This window comes from Mesitornis unicolor, unplaced genomic scaffold, assembly GCF_000695765.1.
Source record: "Mesitornis unicolor isolate BGI_N332 unplaced genomic scaffold, ASM69576v1 scaffold36051, whole genome shotgun sequence".
Classification (NCBI taxonomy): domain Eukaryota; kingdom Metazoa; phylum Chordata; class Aves; order Mesitornithiformes; family Mesitornithidae; genus Mesitornis; species Mesitornis unicolor.
In genome coordinates this window covers 13,615-33,291 of record NW_010166413.1, presented here as the reverse complement: position 1 = coordinate 33,291, position 19,677 = coordinate 13,615, and the positions used below count along the sequence as shown (strand labels likewise).

Below are 19,677 nucleotides of genomic sequence, written 5' to 3'. Positions count from 1 at the left end.
ATACAGTCTACCTTGGGAAGGCTGAAAGTCAGAGATGGTTGTGGAACACTAGCCTCTACATCTACATGCCTCTAACAACTTTATTGCTACTAGAAGATAGTTACATATCTGTTTTCTCTACAGACATCTCTCTTTAGTGATCAGCCCTTGTATGCTGATCACTGCACATACTTGACCAGACTCCAGGTTTCATTCTCCGTGAAGCAAGCATTCTTAACCATCAGGTCTGACTGGATTTTTGGTTTTCTTCTCTTTGAATGACTGGGCATTATTTGTAAACCAAAACACAAACTGTAATTATAGAAATAAGTATTTAAAAACTAGCCTCACTGTATATCTGCCTTACCCAATTCCTTTATGAATATCTTGGCAGGCCAAAGTTCTCTAGTGCAACTCTCTGTAGTCGTCTGCATGGCCAAATTTTTCCTCAGACAGCTCTGTGACAAATGCTTCTGTCTTGTTTAACCCTGATAAAGTACTTTCACCCAGCAACTTCTTTTCCTGTAATTTTTACTTTGCCAATTTAAAAGCAGCACGTTGCCTTTGTGAGAGGTTTAGTTTGTTCACCTGCTTCTCCCACAACTTCGTAACAATAGTCCAGTGTTTGCCGAGGCTGTCTTTACTGCTAGTGGGGTCTTTTTTCAGTCAGCCTTGTTAATTTAACTGATAAATCATGCACCTCATGTAGCAATTGCTATTATAGTCATTACATGTGGTCCTAACCCTCTAATGTGCTTAGCTGTTTACTCTTAGAAAGAGCTAAATCATTAATAACTACAAATACACATCTGCCTTGCTCCTTTCTCCCTAGACTCTTTGAACTGTTCTTTGTGTATATTAGGTTATAATGCAGACTAGTTCAGTTAAGAACTAAAATAATTACAAATATTTTCAACTTTGGAAAAAGCCATCGCCGGAAATTAACATATTTTACATTAGGCTTATGAAATATTATTTTTCTACTGAAATACATGAACTATATATAAACTATTATCTACTTGTGGTGACTATTTACCTGAGCACTTTTTTTAAAGCCAGAATTGTCCTTTTGGTTTGTATTCCATTTTTGTAGTAATAACCTGTTTGAAAGAAAAAAAGAATCTAAAGAATTATAGCAGCTTGTCACAGAGGCATACAGTAACTTTGTATCTCTGTTTAGCCATGTCCTTGTGTGACAGAAAAGGAGGTATATAATGAATTTTGAAGCTGTTTGCAAGTACTTTTGCCTGCTATTACTATTGAAATAGCACTTTCTGGTTCTGAATGGCAGTTAGGAAGTGCATCAATGAAGAAACATAAGGATCAATAAAATTTAGCTGTCCTTCACTCTGGTTCTAGGCAGGTATCAAAGCCAGCTCTGAATGATACCAGAAGCAGCAGGGAATGGTGTGCCACCTAAGCCAATTCAGTCTAATGAGATACAGATGGCGTGCAGTGCCAACAGGACTACGCTGTTTCCAGAAACTGACTTAGCTTGTTTGGAGTCTGCTGGAGTATCTCTGCATGGCATCACATTGTATTGTTATCTGTTGTATAATGTTAACAGAAAAAAGGGAAAAAAACTTCATGTTGAGGAAGGATGATGAAGAGAAGATGAGGAAAAGAAAGGGAGACAAACCTGAAGAATGTTGGCAGAACATTCTTATTCTAGGAAGAGTAAAGGAAGCTGAAAATTATAGTAAAGAAGAGGGAAGAAAAAGGGGAAGACAAAGAACAAATTCTGGTGGTCCCAAGACTTGGTAGAGAAAGGAAAAAAATTAAGAGTCAAATTACTTAGGAAAGCAGAAAAAGACTGAGATTGAGAGAGATGATCTTTGAGAGGAGAATTATTTTGTCAGATCCTTTGGTAAATCAGGAAATGTAAGAAGAGTGAAGAGGAAGGCATAGAGAATCTTCCCAGAAAAAGGTTAGCAGAAACTATACAAGCCTTTAGAGGCAAAGAGAAAGAGACTGATGATAACTTGAGAAGTAAATGGGTTGAGAAGGGATTGCTTGAGAACAGAAGATCTCACATTATTCCACGCAGAGAACATAATTCTAACAGGCATAAAATGGATGATGCAGTTAGAGAAGTCAGGATGAGGTAGGATAGAGAGAGCCCACACACATTTTGGAAAATAAAAGTAATCTGTATTTCTGAATAAGAAGTCAGACTCAACAAGAGTCATAGAGTAACATGTACTAAAAAGAACACTGCATCACATTAACAAGAGTCAATTTTCAATAATATATATGAAGAGAAATACATTGATTTGGCAGATGATAGAACTCAGCACAGAGAGGAATAACTAATGTAATTTCTTTTTGACATGAGAAACAGAGGGACAACAACTGAGAGAAAATGACAGCCCTGAAGTTTAACACATTGTTAGAAACTGCTCAGATCCTTTACTATGATGGTAGCTAATTGCATAGGACCTTAAAACTATATCCTTAGATAAGTAATTTTGCAAGCCTCAAAAACCATTAAAATCAACAGTACAAGGAAAGAAAGAGCAATTCTTGTTTAAGTAGCAGATACTGAAAGTCAGCTTGTCTACTTTTCAGGAAATAAAAAAGTAATTATTGAAAGATTCTTGATCAATACCCACCACAAAGATTTTGCCTGCTTTAAAAAACTTCTAGCTTTTGCTACTTCTTGAGTAAGCTTCTTTAAATCATCTCCTTCAAAGTAAGGGAAAACTGGATCCTGAAAACAGAATTAAAATATTTTAACCTCCACCTATTTGTTATTTTCAATTTATACCACCTTAATTAACTGAGCCTAAGCTTTAAATCTCCCTACTCCTGTCTACTTGCAGAGAAGGTCTTGGTCTCTGGATTGTGTATGGTTCTGTTCACTAACATACTTTTCTGCTGTGGCAATCCCTGAGGTCTCCTGCTGGAGCATTAATATGCTAAACACTGTATAAAGATTTTACAATTACATAAATGAAATACAAGATGGTAAGGATAAGAAGGCACATTAAAAGCTAAAGTTAGCTTAAAGACCACAGTGTCCAGATACAAGAGTTTTTTAGCTTGGTCACCTGACCAAGACACCTAGCAGAGAGGCAAAGTCAGATATGAGGATACCTCCCACTGAAACCAAAAGGAGACATCTTAGCAGTCTCGTATTTATTTTTCTTATTATTCTTCTTTTTTAAATGCAGTTTGACTACTAATTAATAACTAAGTTGAAGCAAAACCAAACCCAACCTAACAATTCCAGTCTATTCAACATACATCTTCATCATCAAGCCTGTCTGCCAACATTCTGTGTGCTGCTAATTGTCCATCCACATCTCCAGAACTGCAATGGTATCGTCCTTCAGTCTGGGAAGCAAGCTTCTTCAGAAATTCATTAGCTCTTCTGTTAACAACAAAGTAGTAAGTTACTTATGAAAATTATTTCTCTGAAAACAACAATAGAATAATAATTTCTAATAAATACTCCAAAAATACTACATCAAATCAAATAGTTTGAAGGACATGATTATTTTCTGTGTAATTTCTAGTTGTCAATTGCTAATGAAGAACATATACTGCTTAGCTGTCATAACCTCCAAAGGCAGGCTATTTTTGGACAAGAGGTTCAGTGTAGCAACAGAATCAAAAAAAGACACTAAACCAAGAAATCCAGAAGCCAGACTGCCAGGTATAAGGTAGTATTATTTTACAGTGGAAGAAAACCAAGAGCTGGAAGACTCCATAAAAGGAAAGAACATTTTGTGCATGCCTCATATTTTCTTCTCTTGCCTAAGCCTCTATTACTTGCCATCGCCCAGCAAGAACCATTAGGATGACTGGGTACAGTTGTGATTTTATTCTTATTGCAAGTATACTAGATCACACACTTTTACTGCCATTTATACACAATTTTACAGTTCTATCTCTCAAGCACTAGCATTGCAAAGTCAAAAACAGTCATACATCCATTAATTTCAAGTAAGCTACAAGAACTGATTCCATTCTGGACACTAAAATCTCCACTAGGAGGTTCCTTTGAAAGGAAGCAGAAAATTTTCAGAGGAACTCGTAGTAAGAATTATGTCTTTCTCTCTTATTAGCAGATTTCCTTAACAGACAGTTATGGGCTACTGACCAGTTAAGCAAATTATATGCAAATAAGTTAACTCAAAATATTCACAATTAAAAAACTTCTCAGAAACACTTAAAGTTGGCCTTTTCAACTTAGGACCAATAATTCAAAGTTTTTACCAGAACGGAAGATACATAAACACTTATAACACTCTCTTCCTGTCAAACCTCACTTTCAAAATCAGAAAGACCACAGATTATGTATCAAGAAGTCCACTACTTCTCCCCTCAATGGCTTGAAAAATTACATCCAAACTAACTGTCACCTTTTGAGGGATTTAGCTTTAAGGCAGCAGTACAGGATCTGGGAAGTTTGACTCGGAGCAGTAATGGAGTTTTAAGAAAATACCCCCACATTTGTCTGCCATGCGTTGGTTTGGCTCTCACAGTAGCTCTGTAGAGTGGAAGCTATACTTCTTTAGTAGGAAGCTAATCTAGAAAGTCCAGTCCACAGATCATAGAATCACAGAATGTTTGTGTTGGAAGGGACCTTGAAGTTCAACCCCCTGCCACGGGCAGGGACACCTTCTACCAGACCAGGCTGCTCAAGGCCCCATCCAACCTGGCCTTGAACACTTCCAGGGAGGGGGCATCCACAACTCCGCCAGGCAACCTGTTCCAGCCCAGGTCAGTGTATTACCTTTGTATGCCTCTATAGGGGTCTGTACATGACAGACTAGTGACAGAACGACAGGAATGGTCTCAGTGCTGCAGACTAGCGATGTGTATCACTTCTCAGTGTGCACGAGGGCAACTCTCTCAAGGACAAAAGGTGTGGGAGATGTAGGCCATGTGGCAATTACCTGCACCAGAACAGCCTTAATCCTGGTGTTCAGTGAACTGAGCATGTGGCACATTTTGTAACATAGCCTTTTAACAATAAACAAACTAGTAATTTTAAATTTTGGGTTCTTTTTCTGCTCCTGCAAAGTATCATATACCTGTCTGTACAGCTAAAGGAAATGGTGTGGATTTTAGTATCTTGTTTTTTTCTCAAACTTTCAATTTCATTCAAAATCAGACTGCAACTGGTGTCTGGTTTTCCATCAGTCAATAAATACACCGCCTGTATACCTTGGAAACTGAGAGCCTTCTGAAAAGCAGAAAATAAGCTTAAATAATTAGCACATTTATAAGAAAAGTTATACTTAAGAATGAAAACACTATTCCAATTATTTAAGATAGCTTTATATTTACCACAAGGTTAAACAAATTAGTATTATCTTTTCATTTTCACGCAGTATAAAAGAGATCAAGGATATAAATCTGAAAAATAATCAAGTAGGTAATTTGTAGCATAAGGCAATATATTCATAAGCAGGGCATCACAAAAAAACTGAATAATTGAAATTAGCAAATTAACTGTTTTTTTAGAACTGCAGACAGAAGATTTTTACATCACATTTTGTGGGAGTTAAAGAAGCTTAATAGCTGAAAATCAGACTCAATAGGACTTGGCCTCTTTATATTATGAAAATGTGCTACAGTAATGGACTCAATGGATATTTTTATAATATAGACATGCCTAAGTTCTACTGGACTTGATTCACCATGAATACCAGAATATTTAAGAAGATTCTGCAAGGGTATCTAGAACAAGAGTCATTCATTTAATCAATATTTCTTTTTTGATTCAAATTTTAAATGTCATGAAATTGCAAGTCCTTTCAGTCTCTGTTTTAGATGATTACTACTAGTTAATTTCTACACTAAGAATTTTTATAGCATAAAAGTTTCTTCACCTGTTACTAAAGCTCAAGAATTGCACTCAATACCTATGTGATTCCAGCAAACACTGCTCCTTTAAAATCCCTGTTTGGCTCAGAAAAAATATATTACAGTTGCAGTTGTACATAAGCATCACTTTGAACAGCTGTCTATTTTCTCTTCAGTATTCTTTGAACACAAATATTAACGCAACTATTGATATTTCACATTTTTCTTAAACTGAGTATGAGCAACAAATTCTAGTAGCTATGAGCCCCAGGGACAGAAACAGTGGCTTGATTCCAGAACTGTTCAGTGTTTTGCATGTAAAAATGTACTAGTTTTCACCAAATAATTTTAATAAAATATTATCAGTCAGATCAAAGTGTTTTATCACCACAAGACTTGATGTCTGCTCCAAAATGTGGTACACAATTTACTAACCTGTAAAGCCATAAGGATGCATGTATTACCATGAGCGTGGAATTTGGATATCCACTGCACAGCATCATGACATGTTTTATCAGTTGCCTCTACAAGACATTCCTTCCAACTCTCTGTATTTTCTGCAAATCTCAGCAGGTTAAACCTAAGGAGAAAGATGGTCCATAACATTTAACTGTAACCTATACTATCAGTCACTTCAGACAAGCAAGTTTTGAAATACATTAAAAACAAAACAATAACCAAAACCAGAACCAAGCCAAATGAAAAAAAACCCCAAAACTCAACCAAAAAAAACCACCTCAAAACCAAGAGCCTCATAATAAAGTCTTCAGCTTTGGGAGAGCCAGAAAGCATATCTTGCTTTGCATGAACAGAAAATCCATGGGAATGCTGAGCTCCAAAGAATAAACAGCATCAGCCTATGGCAAGTGAGGCTCAAATCTTAGAGCTGAAAATTAAACTTCAGTTAAAAAGAAGAACAGAAAAAGCAGTTCATGTCATATACATATTATGCACTATCACGTATTAATTACTTGTGTTTGTGCTTCAGTACTGTATAATTCGTAACTATTAAGTAATTTTTTTACATAATAATAAGTTGTGCAGATGTCAGTCTTATCAGTAGTTCATCATACCTGACTTCATTTTTTCTCAGCTGTTCCCAGATAAGGGAGGTAAGTTCTTTTGTGATACGTGGCAAATACGGGTCCATGGAACCAGATGTATCAATTATAACACAGACATTTGCTTCTAAAATGGTACCAAATAATCTTCGGCTTCCTAGGCCAGAATATTAAAACTAATTAAGTGTCATTACATAGGCTTATTTTATTTAACACAGGATTTTATTGAGCATACAGTAAAATCTTCAGTTTTTAGGGGTTATTCTGGGCACATTTCTACATAAAAAATTCTAATCTGTGTGGAAACTAGATAGATTAAAAGTTAATAACAGAAAAGTCTTCTGCCATTTAAAAACTAGCACTATCAAGAATGAATTACTAGCCAATTGTAGAAACTTGTAATTAAACAATTTGTAGCTCCGACTATATAATCCAGCAAAAAATTAAACTGTTTCCCAACAGACACCTTTAAGAACAACAGAGGGATCAGAATACTTTTCCCTAGTAGTGATGCCAAACTTCTATATAGGGTACATTCTTAGCAAAAGAAAGAGAAAAGCTGATTTTGCTTGTATATGTTATTGTATATATTCTTTTCGATAAAAAGCTTCTGACACCAGGAACCTTGTGTTCATGAACACAACATACAAAAAAGAGAAACTTACATCACAGCCCTAATTATTCCAAAGCAAGCTAGATTTATCAGCTACGCAGATGCTGAATTCTCTTGTATTTTCTTATTTAACTGTAATAAAAATACTTCTAAAAATTTCAATGAAATGCAAAATGTACATACTTTATTAATAATTTTATTCTTTATCATTTATATTGTTATTCATATAATTTATTGAGATTTATGTTCAGATATATTCTATTAGAAACAGTAGACGAGAAAATTTTATGTATGTTTAAATTGTGCTTTATAGAAAAACAGATGCACACCAATACCTGACAGAAGCCACTGTATCCTTTGTATATATCGCTGCAACACTTTCTCCAGTTGTTCAATGTAGATTTCCAGTTCTTTAGATTGAAACTGCAGATGTTTCACAACGCCCTGGAAAAATTCAGTTTGTACAAGAGCATCCTACTGTAGGAGATTTGAGCTCAGCTCTTATATACACAATGTCTGCATTAGAAAGCAGGGAGAACAGTTTTTTGTCTTGACTCCTATGAAATACCGTAAGAAAATTTTTGTGACTCTGTTGCTACTAAGTAATTGATTAACCCAAATTAGGAAAGGCTAGTTCTCATCTCAGCCAGTTGTGCTGGGCAACATGATTATATAATCTGATGGGAAAGATGCATCTGTTGCATTATTTCTGACATTTTTAGGATGCAATAGAGCTATATATCTTGGACTTAACTTTCTATGCTTCTTTCCAGTTATTAAACAAACCAAACCAATCAAGATTCAACATATGCCCAGTTTTGACTCCTACGTGATTTTTAAAAGTTTTACTTAAGATTTTAAACTTACTTTTCACGCTGTATGAGCAGAGATGCTGTATGTTCAAAAAAATCCCATTCAGTTTGCACTTCAATCATACTAAACATTTTTTTGTGGTGAATAAAAGAGCTTCTCTAGCTTTCTAATAGAAGGGTGATTTAGAAAGAAGAACAGAGAATAGTGGAGGGAACATCACACTCCCAAGCCACAAACATAGATCAATGTGCATTTTCTTAAACAAATACAAAGCCTTTCAGCGATGTAGGTATATGACATCTGCAAAAGCTTACACTGATTTCTACACTAGGGAAGATAGTACAGTATTTTGCTGATACTTTCTTGTGCAGAGACTCCACAGTTTTCTTTTGGTGAGTACATCCTGGACCAAACAATCTGGGCAATTCCAGTTTAAGCTTTTTAATACTGTACTTGGTCAGCCACTTGTAAGACAAACAAATGGAGAAATTGGTTGTTAGTAAATATTATAACATTGTAAGTGATAACACATTGTACAGAATCACAATTAACATGTTCAAATTAATTCATATGGGTAATTCTAAAATGGCAAATTATTAGTAAGGAGCAAAATACCTCTTTGCTTGAACAGATTTCCTCCGTTTTTGGCAATGCAACAGAAGGAACAGACTTTCTTATGCACATTAGCTTTGAATACTTTTGGTATACTGTACCTAGTAAAGAAAACGAACAAAGAAATATTGGGAGCCCTAGGCTTAAATCATAGGCTTTTTGAATCACATATGACTGTTGATTAAAAAAAACCCACAAAACAAAAAATAAAAAACCCCACCCCAAACCCCACAGACTAGTGTTTCATGTACAATTCCACATCAGAAAAAAATGCAAAGCTTCTATATATCAAAGTACTTTAAAAAATAACTTATTTCTTAAAATTCTCACCTTCAAAAAAATTCCAAACCAAATATCTGATAGTCATCTAAACCATATTGGCAGCAATTTTCCTGAGAACACTCCCCAAAAAAAACCAAACATCAATCCAAAACACCCCACCACTGTTTAAAAAGTGAAACATCACTTCCCCTCACAATTTAAATCACACTGACTTTAACATCCTAACGGTTTTTATTACAAAACACTGATAATAAAAAAGCTTCACGCATTGCATCCTGATAACACATATCCACATTTCTTCCTTTATCAGTATAAAATACTGACACGGAAAACTCTGGCTGCTTCCTCAGTTTATGCTTTCTCTTATTCTCAGTCTGAGGCCATTTTTTAATCATTTGTGCTACAAATGATAATAATTAAAAAAAAGACATTGACTTACTTCAGCTAGATAAAACTTTTAGATGCAACTCTGTTCTCCAGTTCAGAGTTTCCTATTGCCAGAATTACAAATACTATATTTTCTTAGATACTGGTTAAGAAAAATCCATATTATAGAACTACTTATGATACTTTCATAGAAACAGAACCAAAACCTCTACAAATTTATACATTATAATCAGGAAGAATGTCACAAGGCAAAATTTGAAAAGATTGGGGGGTTAGAATAAGCATAGTATTTGTTGGAAAAGCCAATTAACAATGTACAAGGCACCTCATATGCAACTATGAATCCCGATTTGTAAACATTGCTACATATCAACAAATCAGTAGATTTCTAGACTCAAATTTAATGTAAAAAAATGCAGAGGTTAACAAAGATGCAAAGGAAAAACACTGGAAAATTACAAAAATGAAAGAGAAATTATTTGGATGTTAAGAGTGACTGGAATAAATTTAAGAGCTGTTTCATATACAAGGAGCAGTTGCAAGAGTCAGCACTTCAGATAACCAGACATCTGTATTGTAGTTTTCCTTCATTACTAGATCATAAATAAATCAAGTGGAACAGCACACTAATTACAATGGTATCTAACAGTATTAGCAGAAATGTATACATTGAACTAATAACATAATAAATCTCTGAATTGTTGAACCTTTGGAAAAAAACAGAATATTAATTGAAAGCCCAGAGAAGCTAGGTTCTAATTACGGCTTCAAGTATGGGATAAAGTGGGGCTCTACTTGCCACCACATACATTTGACATTTCCTGATATAGGATGAGTATTCAACCATATGACCTGGAAATAATTATAGAGCTGTGCAGTGTTCCTTCCTCTTACAACCAAAAAGAAAGCTAGACACATTACAGCTAAAACTCGCACCGAAGTAACTTCGAAACAATTGCAATGTTTCCTATCAGTCTTATTAAAGATTAGAATTGCAAGTGTTTTTAAAAGCTTTAATTAAATTTCTAATTTAATACTGTCTTTTAAGCAAAACCCAAAGACACTAATGACAAAAAGCCCCTAATCCATACAGACCTGATGGAATTTCTGCTTTGGCACTAGTAGGACGCCATGTCATTACTCTTACGGAAGCATTTCTCTCTGCATCATGGTTCTCTTTAATATACTATAAGCACATATAATTAAAAAAAAATTAAAGATATTTCAATTGGATTGTAACTGCATTATTCAAAACTGAAACTATCCTTCATTATTCTTTAATTCCTGATTTACTCTGGCTCTTCTGACAAGTCAGCAGATTGCCATGACAACTTGTTAATTTGCTGTTTCTTGCTAGGTTAAGTACCTCTAATTGCTTTGTTTTAATTATCTTGCTGCCATAAAACTAAAGACTAACATCTACAGGCAGACAAGTCTGGACCATTTTTGCCGCTTGAAGGAGCAGTCTGCTATGGTATGGCACTGTTTTATAGAATACAGTATATAGCATTTTCCTCAGTTTTACTGAATATTGGAAACCTAGTGCTGACAACAATAACTTTTCATTTAAGTATGGTGCAGAGGGTTGCTGTAGAGGCTGAACACTCTGCTAAACACTTAAGTTTAACGCTGTTGCAGGATCAAACTTTTGCTGTGGCACAGAACATTCAACAAACTGATATTTAATTTAATATACAGCTCTCCTGCAAATATCACCAAGTATCTACAAACAAACCTGTATCAGTTTTCTACAAGTCTAATCCCTGTAAAACTATGCTGTGTAGTCGTATCTCTGAGTGATTTTTCCTGCATTTGTGAAGAGGTTTTGAGAATATACTAGTTTTGATAAAATAGCATGGAAGACCTGTTTGAGCTTACCTCCAAAGGTCTTTGCAACAAGAACACAGCTACACTTAAGAGTGCCATTCTCTTTTCAAATGAGAAAATTTCAGGTCAGAAGTTAAGTACATCCTTTGCCATAGGCAGTTCTGTGTCTAGTCATTCATACATCAAAGTGGTAAGCACTGGCACTGGCCATTTATGTATATTACAGATTTGCACACCCACTCAAACAGATACATACACAGTCAAACTGAAAAAGGCAAACATTAGCAAAATCCCAAAGGGCCTAGTAGGTTAACTCCACAGTAACAAGCACAGTGGGCAGGAAACAAATCCTGAATTCTGATTGTTTTATGCTGGCTCTCTGTGTGGCTGAAGACATGCTATTCAGCTGCTGCTCTCATCTCTGTAAATGAGTAGGATACCATAAAATTCAGTACTTGCTAGAAGGACTTGTAAAATAGACGTAACTGAGCAAAGCACACTTCTGCTTTGCCTTTGCTTTCATTAAACACTAATTTTTTTAAGTCAGACGAGGGATTATTTAGACAATTTTAGACACTACAATGTGGTTCTGTTATAATTACTTAGCAGGAGTTAATAAGATGTCATTTTTGTTTATGTAGCATTCTGAATGCAAATTTAAATGTAAATTAAAAATAATACCACAGTGCTGTTTTACATCCTTGGAATCTTCAGCCTAAGCACTTATAAAGAGCAGCCTCTGATAGGTGGATAGGATCCCTAATTAAAAGACAAAACATCTTAAAAATGGAAACATTTCAAACCATTCTAGCCAGGCTCAGAGCCGTGTGTCTGGGAGATGGCAACTTCTGTGGCCTTCTTTTCTCTTTCTTCATAAGCACATTTGAGTCTCTTTCTGCTACAAGTGGATTAAGAGACTGATTTACTGAACGTTTCTTTAAGGAATCCACTAGGAATGCACACTAAAATAGAAATTCACATTATTTAGTAATTCATATAATATATTTGAAATTTAAGTAAATGACATTTCAAAGACAGGCATTCTGTATTTATTACTTTATTAATAAATAATATTCATACCAAATTTACTAATCTGGTAACGCTTAACACCTCTGACTGAATAGGAACCCCTTCGTGCTGTGCTTGCTCAAACACATAAGAGAGAAATCCTTCCTCCTGTAAGCAACAGTTCGAAAAGAAAGGGCAACAATATGTGTACAAAGACCAGAACAAACTGGAAGAAGATGAACCAAGTATATGCACCTATTAAATGATAACAAAATATTTTAAGATCCCATTGAATAACCAACCAACTCTTCATTTTAAAATTACTTTTGTGACTCAGACTTGCATGCAACAAGGTGCTCAGGCTTCTTCTTCTTCTTCTTCACACTGGCTATGTAATTACAATCACACAATTGTAAGAAGCAACAACCATACTGCCAGGCTGGCTATAGCGTCTCAGTCACTTTGTTATATATCTTTGGAAGAAGTCATGTGCATGTAATATGGAGAGATACGGTCTAGTTCTATACCCTCAGTACACTTCAGAAAACAATTGTTTTAGAATTAAACACACATTGTGCCAAAGACAACCCCTCCCTCCCTATGACTTATAGGAACATAGTATTACATGTATTTTATAACAGATAGATAACTCTTCAATAGATTTCTTTTTATTTATATGTAATTCTAATGAGAAGTTAATTCTACTTGAAAAGAATTCATCATAGGATGGCAATAAAAAGGAGAATCACTTCAACTGCAGACTCCTTGTATTTGATAAGAATCATGGCCACTCCAACATCAATCACTGCAGCGCTATTGTACAACAGCTCTTTAGTCCATATTTACTCTACAGTGACTATTCTCACGCTCTAGAGCATTCCTGCCCACCTTACAGAGTTTTTAATTTTGTCCAATCCTCTGCACTGTCAGCTGAACAAATGCTGTTGATTTTTTTTTTTCCTGAAGAAAAATGTAACTTTAAAAGATACATATAATTCATACCTTTTGGGAGTAGTTGTTTGCTTTTTCCATTTCAGACACAATAATAGTGATATCATCACTTTCAAAAATACCTGATGATCAAATATATGCTAATTAGTGTGGGTTTTTTGAGTGTACAAAACATATCCTTTTCTAAGCGCATAACGATTTGTAGAGCTTGCCAAATGCCAATTAAGACTCAAAAAGCCTTTGTCTCCTGTAAGCCAGGCAGTCTGGACCTACCACATTAGTAATTACATTTTAAATGTGCACCTTTAAAATATCTAGCAGAAAATAATGAATTCAAGCAGGAAAAAAAAAATTTCCTCCATTAAGGCTGCATTATAATATTCTGCAATACAAATTAAACCCTCAATCAAACTAGGACTTCTGTTTATATATCAGTGCTAGTACAGCATTAGCATATCCTAAAAAAGTAAACTACTTGATTGGAGGAAAAAAATTAATAAATATTACTTAATTAATGAAAAAGTAGTATGTGCTGACTTTCCTTTTCACGTACCTGCTTCTCCAAACCAATGAAATCTCCCATTGGCTGCCTGTACTATTTCTTTAAAAGCAATGGCAGTTTCAGTTGGGTTAGCATAGCGGGCTGGCATAATCCCATTGGAGTATATGTCCTCCATTACACTGAACAAACAGACATGAAGATGCAAATCAAAACCTCTGCAAACCTCAGCCAAATAAGCACTGATTGTGCACTGCAAGACAGAAGATAAAAAAAAAGGAAAAAAAAAACCAAAAAAAAATTAGTAGTGACCTTCTACTTCAGACAAGCTTCCATCTACGCCACTGGATCTTGAACTGCTAAACTGCTAAACACTCCCAACCTGAGCAATTTAGTACAGGAACACACCCTGAGTAGCTGAATGCCTCCTCAAATCATGCATATACACAAAAACTGATGTCATTACTACTGACAATGGCAACAGCATTGCTGCAACCAAGAAGTGAGATGGGATAGCTACGGGAATCAAAGATTCAGGTTATGGACTGCAAGGTAGCCATGCACTGAAGCAAAGTAGGGATAGAACTATTCATTTGTCTTTTTGTACAAATCCTTCATTTTCTTGTTATCTACATGGACTTTTAATAATTTCTTAGGTTTGCACAGAATTTCCAGAAGTTTGGTAAGAAAAGCAAGCAACATCCTGCTGTACACTCATGGTTATTCCAGTTGGATTATCGTATGTTCAGAAACTCCAGGCTGTGCGAGTGGCTTAGCAGCCACAGAGCACATGCACTACAAATATATACCCAAGCAATGGGTTACTCTCATTAAAATTAGGCACTGTCTTTAAATAGTGTACTACGGAGTTCCACCATAAAATTATTTGTGGCTTTGTTCCCATGAGTTACAGGATAATTATATCATACGAAAAATCGGAGTTGGTTTGTTCAAACTCAGAAATCTGCAGTGAAATGATAGCCAGAACTGGAGTGGGAAAGGAGTCCTAAGAACACCTCTTGATTTTTTTATGATTCACATATTATTAGTAATTGCTACCTCCAACACATAGACAGCGATTGCAGAAATGGAAGTATGAGATCCTGACAGTTATGCTGGCTTAGATACGTAAAGGAGCAGTATTCTGCCAAGAAGGTATGGTGAGTAGCCAAAAGAACACACACAGACACACAAAAAAAGTTGAGATTAATTCTGATAAAAACTTACAGAAGAGTTGCAACCATGATAATACTTACTGTTTCCTGATCAGGTATTCCAGTAGTCAACAGGTAAAGTCCTTGTGATTTGTGTCTGTCTTTTAAGTCTACTTCCACAGCTCTTTTGAGAGCACTCAAGAAATTTCTACTTCCTTTGCACTGCAAGTTCAACACCCACCTAAAAGAAGGTGTTTACAGTTCAAAGAATGAAGCACAAAAAGTTTTGTTTCTGCTTAAAGCAATAAAAAGAACTCAGAATCTTAAATAACACTGCACTGGAGTTTAAAATTTCTTATAACGACAGAGCAAAAACAGATTATATAATGACCCAAATTATTTGTTCTAGTTTCTGTATTGACACCATGGGAACCTATTTTTTAAGATAAGATTCAGAGCACAGCGATGAAAGAATTCTCTCTTATGCAGAAAAAATGAAATATAGAAGAACTTACAGGAATAACAATGAAACCACAGAGGTATAATGAAATCACTGAGGGTGTAATTCCACAAACAGAAATCTGGGATTTGTTTCCAGTGTATGTGGGGAAAAAAAAGCCAAAACAAAACGTAGTTCAGCTTTCACAGCCCAGTTGAATTTGAAGCAGTTTTCAATTCTTCATGTAACCTGTGCATTTCTTACACAGACACTTCTATATCTGTGCATATATAAATATATATATTCTGTATACGCATGAAATACAAAGTCACTAGGACATATTAAACTTTATAATGCTGTTTTTGTAACAAACCATCACAATCAGTGTAGAACAGTTCATGGCAAAGTATTTTCCTTACATGATAAATTCATCAATTTTCTTAATTGTTCACAATGCTGTTTAAATCTGTTTCTCTATTCTGTTTCATGGTATCTACGATCACTTAATTCAGATGTATGGAAGAGTTATTTGATCCTACCTCCAAGCATTTTGTAAGTTTTCTGGTTGGGAAGGAACCAGTTCCAGCTGCCAAGGCACAACATCACTCCCAAATCTTTCATGGAAAGATAACAGCAATTAATTTTCAGACTATTTAGAACAAACAAAAAGACAGAGTAAATTAACTAAAAAAGAAAAATCTGACTTGGGGTATTACAGATGTAAAATTGCCTGATGCTAACTACTTTGTATGTCAAACAATTTAATTATTCACATTTATCCATTACTCAGGGGTTGTCAGATTTTCAAAGTAGTGGGCCACACTACACTCTTCTTTCCTGAACAGGATACTAAGTGAGCTGGTAAAAGCTCAGGGGAAGTATTGCAACAAAACAACCCCAACCCTTAGACGCTGCCTGTATCTGTCTTGTGAGGTAACAGTTCTGCTCTCCCATCAGGCTTGTAACTCCATGAGCTGCTGTCTCTTGCTTTTACCTAACATTCAGAAATCTGCCCATCTGTTGTTCAGCAGCTGTGACATGTGTTTCTGACTACCAGTGTCAAGTACAAAATTTTAGTACTATTACATACTAAAAAAAGCATTGGAGTTACTGTAAAATTTAAAGGGTGTTCTCAGTTATGGTACCTGAGACACCTCCAGAATCCCCTTCCAGTAAAAGTTTCTGAGATGTGAATTGATTATGAACAACATAGCAGGAAGAGAATTTGTTGTGGGTATGATATGAACAGTTTCAGTGAGGCTCACCCAGAACAGTGATTTTTTAATTACTTATCTGGTCTCTGTACATCTGATCCATATACCTATCAAAAATAATCAATCAGTGCTACTCTTGCAATTACTTCATCATAAAATGTTAAATACAATTTAAAAAACCTGAAGTATGCCCATTAGCAACTACACTCTCTCAGTATATTTCTTTCATTGCAATATAATTATTATAAAAGAATCTTAAATGATTGCTTACGCTATAATATTGAAGTAATCCTTATTTGACATTTGTTCCTCAAGTAAAAGTCGTAAAAAATGTTGGATATGGATGATGTACATGCAGTTTGTCACTGATATATCAACAAGTATAACCACCCTATATAAGAAATACATTATTTGTAAAAAGTATATATATATATTATCTTGCTTAATTACATATTCTTATCCTCATTGTGCTCTAAGTCACCAGGGAAAGTATCTTCTAGATATATATCTAAATGTATAAACACCGAATCTATATTAAAAAACAATATCTGGAAAACATAAGGTGATATTTTTAAAGAAACAGTAACAATATTGGAAAAGTCCTTCATAAGTTATGCAATAATCAGAGTACTGGTACATGTAGTGCCATAATAGCTGTTGAACCCTAAACAGGTCCACTTCCTCTCTGTACTTGAATATACAAAATACATCTGAAACATATGGCTTACTTGCTAAATAACTCAAATTTCAGAGTTTCATTCTGTGTCAGGGAAATTGCAGTTTTGCTTTGACTGATGATCATTGGATTCAGTAAATTCACTGGAGCATTAAAAAACTGAGTATCAATATCTGTTTTCAAAAGTGGATTGCTTACACTGATCATATCTGCAACTGCTATCTCTACTGCTGTCTGACCATTTTCTGCTCTGCATTACTTGGTGCTGACTTACATACAAAGCAAAGGCTTACAAACAAGAACTATCACCAATACAAAAAAAAAGGGCTATCAAAGTATGATACCTCCTTTCACAAACGTTTCCCCATATTCTTCTGCTAGCAACAGATAGCCAGTCAATTTGTTTCTTATAGATTCTCACCATTTTAGCTAGCAGGTTCTGTGGATAAAATATAGAATATTTACGTTAAAAATAAAAAGTTCAAGTAAGTATTTTATCGTCAAATACTTAACCTAGAAGCAACATGACAGCATAATACTGAAAAAAATTAATAACTTTCATTCATTTTAACAGCAGTAATTCATTCTTAGTAAAGGTAAGAGAATACAGTCCCTGAGAAAAACATAATATCATAAAAGAGCAACAAAGGGTCTAAAGGCCTAAAGCCTCCTCTCATTTCCCCTTGCTAGCACATCCCAAAATAGTGGTCAAGCACTATTCAGTTAAAAATACAGTTTTTGCAAGCTTAACATTTCTTCAATAGCAATTTTAGGCAGCGGTCGTAATAAGAAAAAATACACAAAATCAACACTACATTTTCAAACACATCATTCTTTAACACAGTATCCATTTGGAAACATTAAAGCAATTTGTTCAAACTCTATAGAATATGATCTTTGCGATTATATGTATGCATTTTTGTTGCATACACTACTTCCTACAATGTTCCTGCTATGCCTTGAGTCCTTCTTGGTCTAGCCAGCAACAATTAGATATTCTTGTTTGACTTTCAAAGAGATAAAGCAAAATAATTTGTTTTGTTTTTTTTTTAAAGTGGTTAAACCAAGATGAAAGGAGACAGTTCTGTTAGCAAGCAAGCAAAGCAAGCAGGAGTACTCTTTTGTGTTGTATCCTTTCAATGTACATGTGTGGGTGAAACAATATAAATACATTCCTGCACATAGATCGCAAAATGCAAACTACTGTATTTATGAGCAGCACTGATGGACTCTCTCTTAGCCTCCTTCATCACTACCATAAGTATCTGGGTCCCAAGTCTGACCAGATCACTGCAGACTCACATGGACAGCTGTCTGCACATGAATCCCTGCAGTACTTATGTAACAGGACAATTAATGTGGAATAATTAGATGGTAATCTAGCTCTGATAAAGCCACATCCCTATAGACAACTCACCTGATAGTTGTATAATACTGGCAGGTCAATGTGGATATTTTTCACAGTTCCATCGTACCACTCAAACTGCATCATTGCTTTCTAGAAGGATAAATAACCCAGTTACATGTTTACAGAAGCCTATATGAACTACACTAACATGGAATTAATTACTCAATCATTCCTAAGAATAGCATAATTATCAGATTTCAATCTACGACTCAAATTTCAGTTAAGGCCTGTAGAATTTCACTAACGTACGAAGTACTGATTTTAATTAGAAAAAGATAGCAATAGAAAGAAAGAAACAACAAAACCCAAGAAAAAGAAAATGTCCTCATCACTTACCTCATGCAGAGTTGATGATACTGTTTTTTTAAGAATAGGTACAAATTCTTCCACAGTAGAGAAAGCATTGGGAGCCAAAACTTGATAAAGGTTTAACTTTTTTGCTATAGCAAGGAACAAAGAAATTAAATAAAACACATGCTCTGACTTTAATTCATGCTTCATACCTGTTAAACTTTTCTCTGTGCTACCTTTCAATCCATTTGTCTTTAACCAGTCTATTGATGTTTTGGCCAGGGCACATGGTGCTTTAATAACTAATGGTCCTTCATGTTTTGGAGGCTTTAGCAAGAAGCTGGAAGGTGCTGTATTTGCAAATTCTGTGGAAACCTAAAACAGATTTAAAAAAACCTCTTGCAAGTTGTAGCATATTTTTTTTTTACCCTCAATCTAAAATATCCAGCACAGAATATCAGTTTTACTTACATTCACGAAAGTGCTGGGACAAGCAAAATACTTTGAAAATAGGTTCTCCTAAAAATGGGTTTTCAGGCACTATGTTCCACTAATTCTACTGTGCTTGCCACAATGCAAAAACCCATAGGGAAATCAAAACATGATGGCTACACATACTGGCATGAAAACAGTCAATCACTTTTCT

At 35.1% G+C, this 19,677-nt stretch overlaps 1 protein-coding gene across 1 annotated transcript in view; it reads right to left on the bottom strand.

Moving 5' to 3' along the window:
* Positions 1-213: 213 nt before the first annotated feature.
* Positions 214-19,677, bottom strand: part of VWA3A (von Willebrand factor A domain containing 3A) — a 28,834-nt gene continuing 9,370 nt past the window's right edge. Inside the window, exons 12-33 of the mRNA XM_010194959.1 lie at positions 19,268-19,406; positions 19,077-19,180; positions 18,750-18,830; positions 17,677-17,771; positions 16,928-17,047; positions 15,982-16,056; positions 15,106-15,244; positions 13,904-14,102; positions 13,402-13,472; positions 12,195-12,353; positions 10,660-10,750; positions 9,461-9,577; positions 8,899-8,990; positions 8,598-8,747; positions 7,806-7,914; positions 6,870-7,014; positions 6,232-6,376; positions 5,022-5,173; positions 3,226-3,352; positions 2,592-2,689; positions 1,016-1,079; positions 214-291 (exon numbers count right to left, since the gene is read on the bottom strand). Of these exons, the coding sequence (XP_010193261.1) occupies positions 214-291; positions 1,016-1,079; positions 2,592-2,689; positions 3,226-3,352; positions 5,022-5,173; positions 6,232-6,376; positions 6,870-7,014; positions 7,806-7,914; positions 8,598-8,747; positions 8,899-8,990; positions 9,461-9,577; positions 10,660-10,750; positions 12,195-12,353; positions 13,402-13,472; positions 13,904-14,102; positions 15,106-15,244; positions 15,982-16,056; positions 16,928-17,047; positions 17,677-17,771; positions 18,750-18,830; positions 19,077-19,180; positions 19,268-19,406 (2,550 nt within the window). The remainder of the gene's footprint in view (positions 292-1,015; positions 1,080-2,591; positions 2,690-3,225; positions 3,353-5,021; positions 5,174-6,231; positions 6,377-6,869; positions 7,015-7,805; positions 7,915-8,597; positions 8,748-8,898; positions 8,991-9,460; positions 9,578-10,659; positions 10,751-12,194; positions 12,354-13,401; positions 13,473-13,903; positions 14,103-15,105; positions 15,245-15,981; positions 16,057-16,927; positions 17,048-17,676; positions 17,772-18,749; positions 18,831-19,076; positions 19,181-19,267; positions 19,407-19,677) is intronic.